General features: G+C 41.1%; 1 protein-coding gene across 1 annotated transcript; it reads right to left on the reverse strand.

Moving 5' to 3' along the window:
- Positions 1 to 3,795: 3,795 nt before the first annotated feature.
- Positions 3,796 to 7,594, reverse strand: s1pr1 (sphingosine-1-phosphate receptor 1). The gene is made up of 2 exons (XM_064333258.1): positions 7,439 to 7,594; positions 3,796 to 6,510 (listed from the first exon to the last, which is right to left on the reverse strand). Exon 2 carries the CDS (start codon positions 6,304 to 6,306, stop codon positions 5,224 to 5,226), a length of 1,083 nt encoding a protein of 360 aa, XP_064189328.1. The 5' UTR covers positions 6,307 to 6,510; positions 7,439 to 7,594; the 3' UTR covers positions 3,796 to 5,223.
- Positions 7,595 to 20,377: the final 12,783 nt, after the last annotated feature.

Raw genomic sequence — 20,377 nt, forward strand, 5'->3', positions numbered from 1 at the left:
TTTTAAAATTAAGTACCACCATTGCCTCCCCTGCCAGGGATGACTTGTATGTTTGCCTCCATCCCAGGCACCAACACCAGAGTCAAGTACCTAATTGTACAACTGAATGTCTAATTGAGAAATTTATAAAAACAATTTGTTGATCTAATATTAAGAGAGTCAGGAAGGAAAGTGAACATGGAACTTTAAATGATACAAAAATGATGTCTTTGAGCCAGTAGTCCTCACCCCTGGTCATGGAGAGCCACAGGGTCTGCTGGCATTCATTGTTATTCAGAGCTTGACTAGCACAGTAATTGATCAATTAAAGCAGTTGATTGCACTGTTAAGTCTGGTCACCAGGTTTCTGGGGTCTGAATCGGTCACTGAAAAAAAAACAAAAGCCAGCAGGCTCTGTAGCTCTCCAGGACCAGGATTGTGTATCACAAAAGTAGAAAGAAAAATGCATCCATATAAAGCAGGGATGTCCAGTCTTATACAAATAGGACTAGTGTGGCTGCAGGTCTGTGTTTTAGCCCTGCACTAAGACGCCTGACTCTACTTAAAGTCTTGTTTGAAACCAAGATTAGTTAGTTGAATCGTTGCATTGCATTGGGCAAGAGGTGGGAATACACCCTGGACAGTTTGCTAATCCATCGCAGGGCACACACACCATTCCCTCACACATTCATAACTTGGTGAAATTTAGACTCTCCAATTAACCTAGCCTGCATGACTTTGGACTGCGAGAGGAATCCCGCATGGATGGGGAAAGCATGCAGACTCCACACAGAATGGCCGTGGCCGGGATTTGAATCAAGGACCTTCTTGCCGTGAGGCAACAGTGCTGTTCTGTGCACCATGTGCCCAAATTTAACATGTGTCGCTTGTAGACATTGCTGTCAATTATCAACTGTGCTTGATTAGTGGCAATTACTTCATCAACTTAGATTATTAAGGTGGTGCAAATGGGATAATTGTTTCAAAAGGGGCATGACAAAGAGGCTACCACGACCTCTAGAAGGCAGAGTGCTGTACAACGTGAGAAAACAAGGGGAGACAAGCATGTTAGACAGGCCCAAATTTTGGTAACCAAAGAATATACTTGTTATTTGCCAACATATTGTTCTGTCCTTAACAGCTGTGATCTAGAGGAAATATATTAGCTCCCACACATTAAAGCACATTAAAGCATGCATAAAAAGCATTTGGCTGTAATTTGTATATCGGACCAAATTGTATCTCAAAAGCTACATCAATCTATAAAAACCCAGTTAATAATTATTGGACTGTGGTACTGCCCACAAATAATTTTGAAAATGCCTATGACACTGTGGTCTTTGCCTGTGTCCAGGCAGATTACCTACACACTACCAATATCTTTGCGGGATTGCTTCTATCCGATCAAATGTAATTCCATCCTTCCCTTTTGTATTTGCATGTCACAGAGATCTCGTTGAATAAGGAGATGGGCTCCCACAACATCAGTCTTTTCCCTGTTATCTGACGGTATCCATGGTTTCCATGGTATCCGAGCCACTTGAATCCTGTCCCTGTATGCCATATATTCATGACCTTGGTACTGGGGGGCTTCACAGTTCACCTGGACCTTGCCATCTAGCATTACCCCCCGTTCGGCCACCCATTTTCAGCACTGGCATTTCAGTGGTGCTTGAGGGAAGAAAAGCCAACATACATAAACATGTGCAGGTCGATGTAAATATAATGATTAAACCCAAGTCATGTTTGTCTTGCTGTCTCCTAATGACCATTGGAACATTCTCCACATCACCACTGCTTCACCACTACGCATGGACACATAGTTTCTGGCCCCAGCTGGTCTCCCAGCCAACAGTTCATGTGAGGATATGAGGAACTTGCATGTGAAGGAGTGAATCTGCAGTGTTTTAAAAGTGGTCTTCTCCTCCTGTAGAGGTGACCGAAGCCTCCTGTGAATATTGTGGCCTAAACAAAGGCTATTACAATTATATATATATATATATATATATATATTTTAAATATGCAAAGTACCAGCTTGACAACAAGCACTCCTCAGTTGCAATTCAGCACTACCAAAACCTATTTAACAGAGAGCACCCAGAGTTATATGATCCTGATATGATATTTCCTTGATTTCAGCCTAGTGAATTAAGAAAATATCAATTGAATATCTGAGCAATAGCAATCACAAATGTAAGGCACAGTGTGTCTTGAAAATATGCAACTCAAGCTATAAATAGGACAGAACTCACAAGGACCAAGCAAGGTCTGTTAATATAGTATACATGCAATACACAACCCATTTTTGGGGGTCAAACCAAATTGAACACACCATCAGGTAATGTAATAATTCTACATGGGAACAAAGTTCAGTAAATGATAAACATGATGGAATACTTACAAAATATGATGATCTCTACAAAACTGTCTTTTTCTGAGAAGGGGACTGGGGGGGAGGTCTGTGGAGAAAGACATATGTGGCCGTGTTCTCATATAAAGGAAAATCTTACCTCTGCCAGTAAAAATGAAAGCATATGAAAATATATTCTGTAATGGATCCGTTTTATTATTATTATTAACTTGGACTGACCAGGAGAACAACAACCTGTGAGTCTGTCAACCAAACACACAGCATCTACACAGAACTTGGTCCTATATGAATAATACTGAAAAAATACACCAATGGATGTTAATGATCATTAATTAAAATGTAAATTTGAATGTCTTTTTGGCAATATATACAGCTTCCCTACTGTTCTGCTATGATGGCCTATTTTCATTTTTCTCCCAATATAAAACTTAGAAATATATTAGACCTACTATGGCTCCTATTCTCGCTCTTGTATTTTAGTGAGGTGTACCTTTCACAGCTTTCTGCCTTTCATTAAGTTCTATAATATTAGCTCCTTTGCTGGTATTATCGAGGGAAAATACCTACAGTTATACCCATGTGAAACTGCAATCCTGTTTTTATTTACAACAATGTGCAAACTATTTTCGTATACATAAATCATCCAGTAATATAGTTTCCCCTTGTCGACCATATGAAAGCTAGTTTCACCAACAGGCTTGCTAGATAAGGTCCATAGCTAAGGTCTGCAGCATGTTCATTTAGATGACACAAGTCAGAAAGTCACACTTTAATGAGACACATAATGCTTGAAACACTTCCTTCTCTTGAGATGGCAAGATGATATAACACAGCACCACAAATCAAGTTAGGAAACAGGCTGATATTGCTGTGGAATAGGGCATGTTTATTTTGTGTGTGAAGTTCATTTTGTGTTTGTTGTAACATGGTTTCATTGTGATACAAATAAGTTGTTAGGCAGATCAATTAAAAATGACTTTCAATATCTTCATTCCTGAGACCAAAGGACCAAAAAAAAAAAAGTAATTTTAACCTAAATTCGATACCTGCATGTTAAATTATAAATTATAGGTCTTTCACTGGTATATACAGGGAAAACACCAATTACTAACAGTACAACTGGTGTATATTACATAATTGTGGGAGAACCTGAAATTAGACAAAGCAAAAAGAGAAATTCAAGTTGGAAAAGTAATATAACGGTCTACTGGATGTGCATAAAACCAGATGAGTTCACCTGTGCTTTTTTCTCCAGCTTGACTGTTTTTTTTTTTTTTTTGCTTCAACAATGGCTTGACTGTCTGCTTATACAGAATATCACACATATTGTACACTGCACTGTGAACCCAGACTGTTGGTCAAGCTCTAACAGTTACGCAAACAGCTTTCAGCTTTAGGCGAGAGATCCAAGTGAGGTTCAGATATGAATTATAACTGAAAACACACCCTTTTGTTTGATTTTTATTACCATCTAACAACAGTACGAACACAAAACAAACATTACAGTGTGCAAATAAGTGGTGGAACAACATGAACAATAAAAGAGCTACACATTTTGGCAATTAACTTCACTGAATTGTTTCTTCTCACTTAGCATAAATGGGAGTCAAACAAAGCAAACACACTTTTTACATAAAAACAAAATAAGAGTTGCTGCAGGATGTTTTCACCCCAAACCACTTGTGATGCACATTTGAATTATGTCAATATTCAAATGATTGGTTGGATGCAGTTTCAGGCTGACACAAACGGACCCAGGAGACAGGTTTGAGAGATGACGAGGGCCTTCTACATAGGCTTGATGCTCTTTTCGCTTTTCATGTAGTCCATGGTTAACCATGCCCCTTTCATGTACTTTGTACAAACCGCACTGTTGATTTGCATGAAATTAGACGAAAGCCAAGGCTACTCAAGTGGACAACGGTATGGAAACACAATAGACAGGCCAATGGGTGGTTCAAAGATCTAAACAGAAACATGTCCAATGGCAACACAGAAAGAGAAAGTAGGAAAAAGCCTGACTGGTCAAAGAAAATAAACCTCATTCAGGCTTCCTCAGTCTAGCCACCATTTATACAATACTGCTTTTAACTGTTTCCAAGATGTATTATTAATATAACTACACAGCACAGCTACGGGAAGAATGGTCTATCCAATAAAAGTGAAATAATAATAGAAAATGAAGTACAAAATACATTCTCAATCAGGGGTATGATATACATCGAATGGAAATTAAGGTTTAAGTCAAAGAAATACAAATTCATCATTAATTGTATTCCTTAAATATTTAATAATAATAATAATAATAATAATAATATCTGCAGACTACACTCTTTCAAACTACTCATTTTAGAGAGTGTCAATAATGTCTGAAACAGTCCTTTGTTTGCACTTTTACAACAAGTGCTGTACGTAATATACAAATACACCTTGAACTGAAACTGCACGTCTCCTTCACATGAAAAAAGCAAATTCAAAGGATAATACTCATTAGTCAGGGTTACAAATCAGGTGCTAAGTGCTTCTCTGTGGCATCTTCATGTGAAAGTGGGAAAAGTCCAGTACCAGCAGTCCTCTGGGCATCGGAAAGAAACAGAAAAAAAGAAACAGTTTCCAGTTCAAGTAAGAAGCTGTAGTTATATACACATTTCCTTCCAGTTTGGCCCTTTTTTTCCTGGCAAAAGAGTTCTCACTGTGCCTCAGCCCTTTCCATAGTGCTAGGGAACTCCTCCGAATAATATTACAAACGGGGGTAAAAATGTCCAGGGCGAACATCAGCACACAGGCACACAGACACACAGACACACACACACACGCACACATTCACTGATTAGTGGTGAGGGACATTTACACTCCACAAGGCAGGAGGCTTCCTAGGAGGAGGATGTGATGTTCCCAGAGGACACTATGGTCTCCCGGGGCGAGTACTCCGGCTCGTCCTTGTTGGGATGGGAGGAGTTGTCGGACTTGCTCCTGCTGAACTCGGCGCCGATGATTGGCCGCGTGGACTTGCCCGACGGCTTGCTGCAGACGGTGCACAGGAGCATCTTGAGGAAGGCGCGGCGCATCTCGTTGCTGGTGAGCGTGTAGATGAGCGGGTTCATGGCCGAGTTGAGCACGGCCAGCGCCAGGAACCACTCGGCCTTGTACAGGATGTCGCACTTGCGGATGTCGCAGGCCACGTCCAGCAGGAGGAGGATGAAGAGAGGCGCCCAGCAGGCGATGAAGCAGCTGAGGACAATGATGACCGTCTTCAGCAGCGCCAGCGACTTCTCCGAGCTCTTGCTCCCGCGGCCGTTGGAGACCTTGCGGAAGACCAGCTTGCGGCTGCGGGTGCGCACCAGCGCGTAGATGCGGGCGTAGAGGATGACGATGGCCATGAGGATGACGCTGAAGATGGTGGTGCAGAAGAGGATGTAGGTCTTGTGGTAGAGGGGCAGCACCGTGGAGCAGCTGTTCAAGCGGTCGATGCAGTTCCAGCCCATGATGGGGAGGCCGCCCAGGATGGCGGCGATGAACCAGCACATGCTGATGAGCAGGAAGACGCGGCAGGTGTTCCCGCTGTTGTGCAGCTTCATCTTCAGCATGGTGAGGTGGCGCTCGATGGCGATGGCCAGGAGGCTGAACACCGAGGCCGCCAGGGCCACGAACATGCTGCCCTCCCGGAAGAACCACTGCGTGGTGGTTAGTTTGTAAGTGTTGGCCCCCGAAAGCAGGATGTTTGCCGTGTACACCACCCCCGCCAGCAAGTCCGACAGAGCCAGGTTCCCGATGAAGTAGTACATGGGTTTGTGGAACTTCTTGGTCCTCCAAATGGTCAGAAGGACCAGCACATTCTCAAGGATGATGAAGCAGCACACAATGATGAAGATCACAGAGTCTGCCTTCAGCCCTGAGTCCGTCCGTACCTTTCCTGTGTTGTTGTAGTGCGTGGCTATCAGATCCCCGTCTGCCATTATTCCTCGTGCGCTGTCGCTTAAAAATTCCCACTTATGTGCAGTCCTCCACTTAGTCCATTGAGGGGCGCTAGTGGACAAGGCTTCGTTGTTGGCTAAACCAACGTTCTGTTGATGTGTTATTTTTATTTACTGTCCGTCAAGAAAAACTTTTCATTGCCAAGAAATATTAACCATATACTGAGGGACCGCATTGTGAAAAGCCTGCAAAAAACGAGAAATAATTAGTCAACTGAAAGAATAGCAAATCATATATTATCAGCATAATGTGGAGCTGGGTCGTATTGTCATGTTCGCCCGTTTCCAACTCAGTACAGCTTTATGAATTAGGCAGCAGCATATACCGGCAAGTGTATCTCCCTCAGTTCTAAAAGCTAACGAAAGCGGGGGAAAATATAATATTATTATCGAGTTTAGAAATTATATAGGACGCAGTGCATAATTGGACATCAAAACAGAAACGTAATCCTGTGAAGGAACTTATCTGAAGTCTTGCATCCCCCGTTATTATCAATTTTGCTCTGCTTGCGGCAGGTTTGGATTGTTGTAATAGGAGAAAAAGTAATGACTCTGTTAGCGATTACTTTTATTTCAAAAGTCCACATAATCTAGCCACCAAACGCTTGATTTTCCCTGACGCAATTAATCGAGATCACGATTTTCTATTGTCCATAAAGGCTCTTTTTCACAGCTCCTGTGTCCCTCTGAACTCAGTTCAATTCTCAGAAAGTTTCTAAAGCCTATAAAATGAATATGGAAATTATTATTAGAGCGCAGGCACAAAGCAGGGCAATGCAAAGAGCTCATCATGTGCATATGTTATAAAATGCACCGCTTCTCGTTTGAAATATTAGCCTACCAAAGCAAATTAAATTTAGGATGGGGTAGCCCTATCTACCTGTTTCTAAAAAAGCAGCACAGGCAAATTGCGTGTAAATGAACGGATATTGAAAACCCATTGTCTAGTCATTCACTTAAATAACTGAATTATAGAAAATAAGAATAGAAATTTCCAGTTATTTTGAATTAGCGCGTCAATACCCAGAGGTGTTTCTTAAAAGCCAATTTAAAATATTATTTAATGAGAAGACGTTAAATTACTTTACGTACGTGTCGTATAGTTTGACCTTACCTTAAAAGTAGATATCCATGCGTTTTATACAAAAAAAAACTCACTGATATAAATTCAAAGTATCAACATATATTCCAGTCGATGGATGTGTTCTTCAACGTGTACTACAAGAACAAACTGCAAGCCGAACTCCAGTCTGGCGCTGTAAAAGCAATTTTTTTTTGGTTCAGCCCCTCATTCATCTCCCCTCCCCCTTCACTTTCATTATAATGAAGTCGTGCCATACAGCCTACATTCTTGAGACCTTAAATTGTTTCAACTAAAATTCAACTATGATCTCAATTTAATTGTCATAAATGTTCGCCACTGGATTCAATTATAATACTCAGTCCTAACAAACATTTGAAATTGAAATGAATAAATGTGATCTGACACCGGGTTTGGCATCTTGTCACATTGCTACATCCTCTAAGTCAGGTTCATTTTAGGTATCGCAAACAAAAGGCCACAAAATCGATAACTGTGAATTAATTACATTTAGTTTCATATATAGGCTAAGGCTATATGATTTTTTTTTTTTTTTTTTGGTCTTCAACAAAATCATCATCTTTATCATTATCATATTTCTCAGTATTAACATTATTATAGTCATCATCATAATCACCATACATTAGCGGTATTTGTGTTGACTGAAAAGATAACGCAGCTCTCACGCTTCACCTGAACTATTAGCATAATTATGTCTGAGTCTCAGCCATTCCAGTCTGGAGGGAAACGCGTGTTTTTGCTCTGTTGGCTTCCAAGCCATGCAGCAATTAACCTATGTCTGTGGAAATAACAAGAGTGGATTAGCAAGGAGCTCTTTTGTGCCTTTGCCTAAATGAGATCCAAAAGCAGAGTCAGCTCAGCTAAAGGGTATTGAGTTCAGCTGTATAGTATAAATGAATTATTATTTAAATTCATTTTGAGATACCAGTTCAGCAATTTTCTGTTTTAAAACAAACATTTTTCTATTAAACCTTATTCCATTGAACATTTAAAAGAATTTTGCAATAAATAAATGTAATTAATTAATTTATCAGTGGAATCACAAGATACTGCACAAAAAATAACATTATATGGCACAATACATCCTTATGGGGTTGTCAGTGTTCAGGAAAACCCTTATAGTGGTGATGTCATCATTGTATTAGGATTAGACTCTGGGGGAGCGCACCAGCTGGATATTCCTGGGCTAGTCCTCCCCAGTACTGAAACATAACGGCACGAGGACCCCCCATCCTCTGTGCCCCATTTTTTCTGCACATTAATCTCATGTGGAGAGCATAGTCTCTTCAGGTCTGCTGCTCACCATCCCTGCTGTCTCCATGCCTCAGGGTGAAAGGCTGGGGAAAGTATGGCACGTTCCCGTCCATTGTGGGGGATTTGAGGTTGTGATCTGATAGGCTTATTCCACTCTTTCTAATACATTACCCGTCTAGTTATTTTATAATTAGACTAATTATTTTCTCTACAGCAGAAAAAAAGAGTCACTAGGGTAATTTTAAAAATCTTAGTGGGAAATCGAATTTGTTAGGAATGTTGTTCAACCTAATTTAATTTTTTTTTTGAGGGATGGTACAGGTGCATTGTGTGTTATTGTCAGTGCAGGAGGTAAGACATCCTTAATTCTCCCGCTATAGCACTATCCACTTCCTTCTCATGTAGAACCCAAAGATGAAAAGGAAATAGAGTCCATTACGAAAGCAAGAGTTGTCCCAGCTATGCTGCTTGCCCAAGGAAGGAATCCAGGACTGAGTGAGTAAGATGACTGTGGTTCCCTCTGGGTGGCATTATGGGAAATCAGGTTCGTAGAGAGCGATTTCCAACTGGCTTCTGGTGGACTCCACTGGTGATGAAACATGAAAATGTCTTTTACAGGAATGGCGGGGCAAGCCAAACTCTCGGGCGCATGTGCTGCCGATGTGGAGGGAAGGCGGGACAGGAGAGGGGCCGTGGGACTGTGGCCGGAGGTTGGTGTGAGAAGCCGCCATCTCCGTCATCTCCTGCAATCTCTCTGTATCAAATCCAGAGACGATCAAAGGCGTGCCTGGCGAGGGACACATGGGGCCTTTCATTTGGGAGTCTGTGTGGTCACCCTTCTTTTTTCAGCCATATTTCCCCCCAACTGAGTTAGATGTCCCGTGAAATTACACAGATGCTCTTTGGAGGAAATAGATGAAAGCGACGTTAACTCTCCCACAGAAGATTCTGTAGTATGATGGAACATTACCATAAATCTAAAACGAATGTTTGGAGATTGCATGTGTTCTCTTGTGCGCTGCAATTATAAAAACAGTCCATTAAACCCAATGTCATTGTCATGCAGACCTGTGGATGAACATGAGCATTGTGATTCTAGTAAAACCAAAACAACTGCTCATTGTGTAATAATGCTGTAAGAAGGCATGCTTATTTATAGGCCTCACTTGTAAACAGGGAAAATCAATATATTATTTTTAATTTTTTAATTTTTTTAAATCAAAGCTCTTGTGCCATTTTAAGGTTATGCCATGTGGGACCTTTGGAGTTCATGGACAGTAGACAAACAGTGTTGGGAGCAAAAGGGGACTCCCTTATGAGAAACAGAACAGCTGGGATATTCGGGAAGTAAGACCCCCTGCTGTCAGAGGGGATTGAAGGGGAGAAATTATCTGGAAAAGTGGAGGTTGGGGGGGCACGAGGGTGGACACACTAGGCTATTCTGAGTACCGCTGGCTTTGTGTGTGTGACTGGGTTTCATGACTCTCAGCAGAGAGCGAGGAGGATGTGAGGTCACGGTTCTAGAAGGAAAGGAGGAAGTGTCCTTCCACTACCTGTGTTGTTCTAATTACTCACAGGGGAAACCACATCCACGAGAATGGCCAGGAAACATGGAAAGAAAGAAAGGGGGAAAAAAATGCCTGCCTTTATAATGATGTAATGAGCACGATCCCCTACATCATCACCAGTATCATAGAAACTGTCCTTTACCGCATCCAAGCTGTGTGTAGTGCATCTGATCTCAAAGGGGGTGTATCAGCAGTTGGAGGGATAATGTGACACTGTGATTCTGTCAGACTTGAACAGAGCTGTGCAATCAGCTCATCAGTGATCAGTTGATTACACCGCACCAGCCTGACTGCTCTGAAAGAGCAGCTCCATCTTCTTCTGACTTATCAGGAGAATGATAAAATTCATAGGACCCACTTTCCCATGAGCACAGCTTGCTGACATCACAACATGTACCTGGCAAGAGAACAGACACACCAGGTTCCTGTGCGGTCAGACCTGCATTTCCACACTTTATGCACTAAGTCAATGGTGATCCGCACAACAGTGGGTAATGAAGAGGCGATACACAGTTAAATGTCCAGTGTTAATTCAACTCCAACTGAGGACATATGAGACCAAGTGGAACCATGATTTAACACTGGGCATTTTACTCTGTATGCTGCAGTATGGTGGGTTGCAATATTCCATTTATCTTGAGCAGTTTTAAGTCATTTTTGATGCTTTACACAAATTATTGTAGCAGGGAATGAAAGCATTGAAGTGAAATTAAACAATATAATGTGAGCGTAGGTGTGTGCATGTGTGTATGCATGTCTATGTGTGTGTGTGTGTGTGTATGTATGTGTGTGTATTTCTGTGTTTGGGGCGGGGGGTGGAGTGGGGTAGGTTACTGGGAGAGGTGAAGCAATCTCGTACTCCTTCAAAGTAGGCTCGTAAACATACCCATGTCGTGTACTCACAACATTAAGCAGCCCTCGTAAAGCATTCCCGAGGAATCCGATAGCAGGAAACGAGCGCGCGAGAAAGCTTAACAAAAACACACCTATAAAAAGGGTGCAATTCAGCTGTATTATTTCAAGGCTGCAGTTTTTTTTTTTACCACAATTTGAGAAAAAATATTATCTGATTACAAAGTAATGAGATATAACCATGACTTAACATGGAGACTAGCACAGGCACTATCCCATAGACATACACACACACACACACACACACATACATACACAAAGATATGAACAGTGCTTTTTCCCAACAGTGTAAGGAAGAAGAAAAAAAAGCATGTGCTCATTCCCCTCACTATTTATTTATTCAGCTCTTGTTTAAAACTTCAGTCAGAAAAATAAACAGCTGCAACAGTTTCACAAACATCAGGTCAAGACATAGGTTGCACAAAGAAGAAAAAAACGGAAGATAAAAATCATTACATCCTTTCACCACCCCCATGCCCCAAAAAGACCACTCTGCTTCCTATTTCCGGTTCTCACACTCGGGCTTGGGAGACCTCTTAAACCCCACCCCAAGAGATAATCACAATCTACTGACCAGTAAATACTCAGAGAGTGCAATTCTTTAGGGGCTCCATTAAACAAAGTCCCTAAAGAAGGCTGCTTACCTCAACCGTCACTTCCACTACCAGCACTGGGGAGGGGGATAGGGTCATGGTCCAAGCTTTTCTTTTGAGATAATGGTCAGTTTGTAGGGATTTATATATGAGGATGCATATATCATTTATATGATTATGTAATTTGCTTATCAAGCCAAATTTTAAGTGGTTTACTACATTAATTGTTGGTGATTTCACTAAAGAAAGGAATATAAATACAATTTGAATCAACATATTTGGTCAACATTTCTCATTTTATTTTAATAGATTACCGCTTGATGATGACATGCAGGATTTTTTTTAGTTTTTCTTGAAACATTTGAATGGAACCATGAGACTAGCCAAGGACAAGACTGGCAATTGCTTATTAAAGCTTTAAGTAGCTTAAAACGTGTTACGCTACTTAAGATTGTTAAAATTTATTCGATTTATTTTCATTTTGTGATTTACTTGACACATGACCCAAGGAAGAGGCAGCATGTACCAGCAGAAGAACACATGAACGAATGACTTATGTGGCTGGAAAATTAAGTATATTTTAGTTAATGAATTACTGACCAACAACATAAATGCTCATCTTCAAAATCCAAAACGATAACCTGCAAAAAATATAATAAAACAAAGTTGTCTTGTCTAATGTTGCTCCATTTATTTATTTTTTTTTACTTCTTTCCATTTTTTCTTCAAAATGTAGCACATTTTCATTCATTGAGCAGATAATGCTGGACAGCTTCCCAGTAAAACAATAACTTGCGTGATGACTAGCTGCTCAGTGCTGCTCCCTCACTAGGGTGAGTGCGTTCTGCTGATGATATACTAGTGCCCATTATACCTATTTATAAAGTATCACATGACGTACTAACATGCCTGGGTTTCACATGTGTTCTCTGTTTCAGCTGCATTGTAAATTCCTTTCCCTGTAATTAGCTTCATGTGGGAAGCTCTAGATTCCCTGGAATTTGTCTCTTATTTCTGCCTTCACAGAGTTAAAATGAAACCACTCACTTGATAGTATTCCAGAATCCTTTGCTCTCCAGTGAATTTTGGAATTGTGCCAACTCCATTTTGAAAATCATGGATGAAAAAAATTCATCAGAGCACAGGATGAGGGAAAAATTAACAGATGTCAAAGACATATATACTTTCCATATTCCTGATGGAAAGTATATACTGCATATATTCTGAGCTCACCAATGCGTTCTTTGTTCTTAATGATGCTTGAAAAAGTTAATTTTGGTTAGCCTAAGGTTTGGTCTATGTCTCTGATTGTTTTTTAAATTATTTTTCAGCCTCATACTGGTTTCTTTGACTTTCATTCTCACAGCTCTGGTCCTCTGGTTGACAAACACCAATAACGGACTCCAAAGGCAATCAATAGCTTTAAAATAAAGACTAGATACTGAAAGCTCTCTTATACCTGCACTAAGGAAGCAATAAAACACACTTGACTAATCAAAAGCACCTGTGACGCCATTTGTCCCAAACATCCTGTGAATTTTTGAAGGATTTTTTCTCTCTAGACAAAGGTTGTTTTCTGGCCACTGTGATGGTGAAACGTAAATGAAACTGAAATAAGAAATGGTGTCTTGTGCACAATCAAACACACATTCACTCATACACTCATAGAAACACTCACACACACTCTCTCACTCACTCTCTCACTCACTCTCACACACACACACACACTCACTCACTCACTCACTCTCTCACTCACTCACTCACACACGCACACACTCTCTCACTCACTCACTCACTCACTCACTCACACACGCACACGCACACACACTCACTCACACACGCACACACACTCTCTCTCACACACACACACGCACACACACACTCACTCACACACACACACACACTCACTCACTCATACATGCACACACACTCTTTCACTCACACACACACACACACACACACACGCACTCACAGGATTATGTAAGCAGATACTGAGGCCTGATCACAGGGGGAACACAGAGGCATAAACAAGCTTCACACAGCGGGAGTGAATCCACCCTCCGCCATCAAACCAAAGCGGTGCTCAGCCCAGCTCCGTGAGCAGTTCAGTTTCATCTCTTTGATCTGGAATTAGAGATTAAGTTCTGTTTCATTTACAAACCCCGGCATGTGCATTACAAGTTTGAAAGGGAAATTCCTATGTTCACTTCTTTCTCCCAGTTTAAAGACATATTTTACAAAGGCATAGCAAATATATTTTTTTACATTCAGTTTTCCTTTATCATATCTTGATTATGTAAAACCAATAAATGTTGATTCAGTATCAACCTCCTTGTTTAAGACTTCTGTTGATTTTGTGTTTTTTTTCTTTTTGTGTGTGTGGCTGCAGACTTGTATATGATTGTGGGTTTGAGTGTTAAGAATGTAGTAATTAAAAAAAAAAAAAACTCTCTGTGTGGTAGCTGCTAACTTGAGTCACTAACGCTCCCTCAAATCTGAACGTGGGGAATTCCAGCTTCCAGTACGGAGCCTTTGTGAGAGCCAGAGAGACATTACGGGAGAGAGCGACGCAGATGCGATGACACCGTGGCCAGGATTTGTGAGGTCTGGCTAAGAGGCCGGTCACCTAGGTGCGGGGAAAACTACGCCAACCGTTGAAAAGAGTGAACGGCACCAAGGGGAAAAGCTTTTGTTTGAGGAATGCCCCCTCCTCTTAACAACGCCCCTCTCTCTCCTTCTCGCTCTTATTATGGGACCTCCAATCAACCCCTCCATATCATGATGCCCTACTGCATGGATTAGACCCACGTACAGTATATGTAGCCTTCTATAATTATGACATTTATTAAGAAAAGTAAAATATCAGTAGACAACGTTTTTCTTAAAATGAGAGTGCCACAAGACGCGTAATTGAGTTTCTTGTTTATACAACGTCTTCAAAAGCAGACAAATACAGTATTTCACAAATACCAAGTTCTCGATGGCGTCTTGGAAAACTTCATAAATACCTCCTTTCACAAATATGCTCCACAGCCCGGCCCAGGATATTTTCATAACCCCATCTATTATAAGCCTAGAACTGCATTGTCCAGTCTGAGAAGAAGCCCTCTATGCCCTCCTCTGATTCACTATACTTGGACATTAAAAAAACTTTTCTTTTTACCCTGCATGCTTAATATATCATGACTGATTGAAAAAGAAAACGCACGGGTCATCGTATCATCATCATAAGAAATGAAAAAAAAACTGACCCTCGGCCAGCCTCAAACATTTCACATTTCTGAAAGTTCTGGAAATACGGAATCACATTTTCCAGTGTTGTTTCCTGACCAGATTTGTTGGTACACAGTGTCCACGCTGGTTGCCAGGAGGCCCTGAACAATGGCCTGTCTTTCTCTGACGGCGACAGGGTTTTGCCCCTGAAGTCACATGATCACAAGCCTGAGCGGGACAGGAAATGAGTTCACAGAGCAGACACATCCCTGGACCTGACCTCCCGCATGTCTGGGAGTTGTGCAGCGGGCGGGGCAAGCGGAGGGACAGCGGCCAATGGGCACGCCCAAACATCCCATCAGTGCGCCCCTGGAGGTTACCGCCACTAAAGGCCACTGTTACTGGAACTCACACCGTAGGATGCCACTCTTATCATCATCGCAGAGATTCCGATGCTCATTTGCCGCTGCCTCAGTTGTGATTCTCAGGAAGCAATCTCTGCTCTCTTCCTTCTCACGCCCCCTCCCCAAGCTCATTTCTTCCATGACCGTCATATACAAGGTTGACAATGTTGGCCTGGACGCTCACCAAGGCCTGGGGCTCCCAGAGCCAAACATCTCAATCACAGCAGTGCTGGTTTCACATTGCCTTTTGGAGTTTCATTATTTTTATTATTATTATTATTATTATTATTATTATTATTATTATTAATAATATTATTTATATTATTAATAGTAGTAGTAGCAGGAGAAGGAGTAGTAGTAGTAGCAGCAGCAGTAGTATAAGTAGTATTAGTGTAAATGTGAATTGCAGTCACATCTTTGAAATTAACCATATTGTTTAATGGAAATCAGATATTATTCTGTGTGGAGGGATGCCTGGCTTTAGAGAGAAATCAGACTGTGTCTCCAGATGTTCCTGGAGAAAGTAATCGTTTGAAGAGGCACCAGCTGTCACCTGATGCCATTAGAAACAATGGAAACACTTTCATCCAGCGTATTCTCCCAGATGGGAAATAAAAGGTGTTCATTGCTCCCCTTCTCCCCAAACAAATCTGCGTGATTGAAGAGTCACATAAATACTGAGCAGTGAATGAATGAATAAATGTATTCAATCTAATGAGACACCAAGGAGACAAAGCCTGTTGTGCTAATTTGGTTGGTCTGGCGGAGAATTTTGAAGCAAAAATCCGAATATATAAATAAGTTAATGAAAGTAGGGGCCATTTTTAATGAATTCATGCATGGAGACATCGGGTGCATGGCTGGAAATCTGGGGGCAATAAATCTTTTACTTGATTAAATTTATTCTCAGACATGTTTAGGGGTGGGGGTGGGCAAACCAGTGATTAAATTGCATTGGTCACACATTATGGTAACAACTAATAATGTGTGTAAGCCCCCTCATAATCCACATCTGTAACTCATGTCCATACACCAGCCATGACTGGAACGTACTGATTTGCATATAATTAATATCAATGATAATGAAGAATAGTGTTTGGCAAGTAAATATTTCTTTTTTGTTTTAGAATAGTTCATTAGAATTTTTGCCTGTTGTAACAGATTATTTTCATATAATATTACAGAAATGCAGTTTCTTCCATTGAAAGAGAATATTAAAAGTTGCTGCAATGGTGCTGTATTTGATTAGAGAAAGATAATCTTAATGTGTATGAAACCAAAACTGGGTACAGTAATCACCCCCACCCCCCACAGGGTTTTCCTGTGTGTGCCACAATTAAAATTCACAGATTGGAGGCTGTTTTTCTTGGGGGAAAAAATCAGAGGTAGTTTCCTGTGTTACAGCAGGTCAGCCCAGTTCAGATCATCCACATCACTCAAGCTTCAGGATCGGGGGTAATAATCTATATATCTGAACTCTAGCCAACAGAATTTGGGGCTTTATAAACAACGCACTTAAACACTCAATTACATTGAGCAGAAAATCCAAGAATAAATGCACATAAATCATTTGGATGAATTACCTAATATCTAAAAATATATATGGAAAGTATGGAATTACAAAAACACAACACAATTATAAACAATAAATAAATTCAAATTAATCAACAAAGCAAGGAAAAAGGACATCAGATTTCCAACCCTGAATTTTGGAAAGGATCTCTGGACAGGACAACACAAATGAAACCTGACTTCTTCGCAAACAGACATGCAATACTCCACTCTATAAAAATGAATTAATGCTTTATCTGAGCACACCAGCTTTCGCCAATGGCATTTCAATTCATTATGCATTTAAATGAAATCAGTGAATTATCCAAAAAGTGCAAATCTAATCAACTGCACTTCATTGAAACCGTGCTCACACTGACTACACTCTCAAAGCCCCTCCACACTTCCTTTTGTTTGTCCTTTTGTAAAAACACAGCGATCCTAACCCAATTTGGACACATTTCTTAAGACAGAAAGAATTTTCTAATTTCCCCATAGGCCTATAGGATGAAACCAAGTTCTACAATTTTACGGTGAAGTCTACCCTCCAAGGGAAATTAATCCTAATTTTTGCAACAAATGTAAATAAAAGAGGGGGAGGGATACTTCACAAACATTACAAAATACTTTAATATCACAAAACTTTGACATAGTGTTTTGTGACAACATTGGCTTGATAAAACACTGGTTAAAACAGAAAAAAGGGAGCATGTTATGATTGGAAGTTCCACACAATTAGGCAGCTACTATTCAAATTTGAATTCATTGCGGCACATCAGCGAGAACCAACAGCCACTATCATTTCCAGTAAAACAGTTTGAAGAGGGAGAGAAGAGGAGAGAGGAAGGGAGGGTAAGGGGGAAAAACAGCGTGGGCTGTAGGATGGGGAGCACAGGGACTCAAGTGGGGATGGGGGGGTGGCACATGAGGCTCAAAGGGGGGAAGAGGGGTTTGGGGCAAGCGGTTTGTGGTTTTGTAAAAGGGCTCAGCCAGGCGTGCTGAGGGGAATGCAAATGGGGCGGCAATGAATCGCAGCCGTCCACTGGACCGGGCAGTGCCCGCCCACAAGGAGGAGCCTCAGGAGACTGAACCAGGACCGTGCAATCTGCTAATGAGCGGCGTGGAGATCTCAGCCAGATTAATCAGGGGCCTCTCTATCTGCCCACAACGCTTTTCACTGTTAGTCATCACTGTGGTTGACAGTAGGCAGTGGTTCTACTGTGCAGTAGCTTTAGTCCTTGCTGACTTAATGCAGTGACTCCAAAGAGACTTTGGAGTCACTGTGATGTCAACCTCTGAGTAAACAGATTACTCAGTGGATAATTAAACTAGAGAAGTGAATTTGTGTGTGTGTGTGTGTGTGTGTGGAGAGAGAGAGAGAGAGAGAGAGAGAGAGAGAGAGAGAGAGAGTTTGTTGCGGGGGTGGTTTGGTGCGGATATGGAGCAGTGCTTGACAACCAAGGGTGCACCGGAAAACATTAGTGAGGAATGTTACTTCCTCTTCTCCCCCACTTCTTCTGCTGTCATCCATGGTTCTGCCGGGAATTCCTGGTGTATAAAAACTGACGAGTCACACATCTACCATTATTACATTCCCATTACCTCAGCATCTCACTGCACCTGTTCAAATCTCACCCACAGGTGTGGAAAACTACTGCATGTGCTGGTGCTGTTCTCAAAGGGCCAGACCACCTGACCCTAACCCTAACATCTGATAGGGTACACAAATCCTCACATTCCCCAACCACTTTGGTTCCCCAAGATGGCACGGCAAAATATAGCTGAAAGAAGATCAGTTGATTATTATACAGTAATCTTGAAAAAAATTTGAAGCATTTCTAGAGTGTGCTGTACTATTATAGAGTCATACATATGGGGTGGACATAAGCCAGAAATTATGAAAATGTGGAAACAAACCTGGACAGAATACCAACACAACTAAAACAATGGGAATTATTAAAATATATATGAAACTATCAATTTCAACAAATAGAGAAATTAAATTGAAACTATAATGGCACAGGAGACTGCATCTGTCTAGTCGAACTGGAAAAGGTCCTTTCTCACTCAATTTACATCCACGTTTTATTTTGGAGGAAGGGACTCTAACTTAGACGCATTCAGAAGTCAGTATTAAAATTGGCGAAAAAAAATAATGAGAACTGTTCAACCATTGGGTCCTGTGCATATGCTCTCATGCTTGCACACACACACACACAAACACACATACGCATGCACGCACACAAACACACACACACACACACACACATACACAAACATTTTAATTCTTTATTTAGGGGTCCACATTTATAAAATACATCAAAAGGGCCCAAATATATTTCAGTTGCTGTCTGATGTCCTTCACTTGAGTAGCAGAAAGCATACCACACACACACACACACACACCTGGTTGTCATACAGGATCTCCAACTTACAGTATCTCCAACCTACTTTAGTTCATAGAAAATGTACAATGTGCCTCTTGCAGTTGTCTGGTATATCTCTGCCACACATAGAGGTCGGAGAGTGAGGGTGACACATAGAGACAAGGCAGCCTTAGACCTCAGGTCTAGGACAACATTAACATAAAGAAAACAAAGAGAAAGTTTGTCATGTTTTTGGATTCTATATCCTGCTATAATATTTTCCTGACCAGGAGGCGCCATAATAATATATTTTCTTTGGCTTTATAACCTTTAATTTACCCACAGATAAATTAAAATATATAAAGATATTATTCACAAAGCTAGATTAGCCCAGCTACAGGCATGCTAATCAGTACCTGCCATGCCACCAGTTAATGTATCTCATGGTTTGCATGCGGAGGATGTCACAAATTGCAGCAGCAGACAGAAGGAGAAATGTAATGATGATAATCTTCATGTGTTGAGACAGCATACAAAAATCCTGGCAGGTGAGAACCCTCTGAAAGCAGAGATAGCCTTTATCTGTTTCCAGCAGAGGACGGGGGCCAAGGAAAGGAGGAAGTTCTTGTGGAATGCGTAATTCACAAAGATGGGGATCCCCAGCACTCAAATTCTGGGAATTCAAAATTAAACAAGAGAAGTAGGAAGGAAAGACTTCATGTGACAAGTTCAGGCAAGATAAATCAATGTAATAAATGCACCATATGGCAATGTAGGAAGAGGAGGTTTGAAAGTTTAAGTATGAGGCCCACCAACGCTACAAACGAATGTAAAAGGTTTGTTGAGATTTTTGATATTATGTGTGTGTATGTGTTCGTGTGTGTATGTGTGTGTAAATTGAGAATGTCAGCATATAGCCTACTGTATTTGTGTACATTCATGCATGTACAGTATGTGTCTGTCTGCCTGTATCTGTGTGTGTGTGTGTGTGCATGTCTGTGTGTGAGGTGTGTGTCTGCGTGTGTGAGGGTTAGTGGACAGGGAGCAGAAAAGCCCTTTGTAAGGACGTTGTGTTCTCGGCAACAATAGT

The sequence above is a fragment of the Anguilla rostrata genome, chromosome 4 (assembly GCF_018555375.3).
Source record: "Anguilla rostrata isolate EN2019 chromosome 4, ASM1855537v3, whole genome shotgun sequence".
NCBI classification, from domain to species: Eukaryota; Metazoa; Chordata; class Actinopteri; order Anguilliformes; family Anguillidae; genus Anguilla; species Anguilla rostrata.

Excerpts from the sequence above, each read along its gene's own strand:
- s1pr1 (XM_064333258.1), bottom strand. The coding sequence starts at position 6,306 with ATGGCAGACGGGGATCTGATAGCCACGCACTACAACAACACAGGAAAG.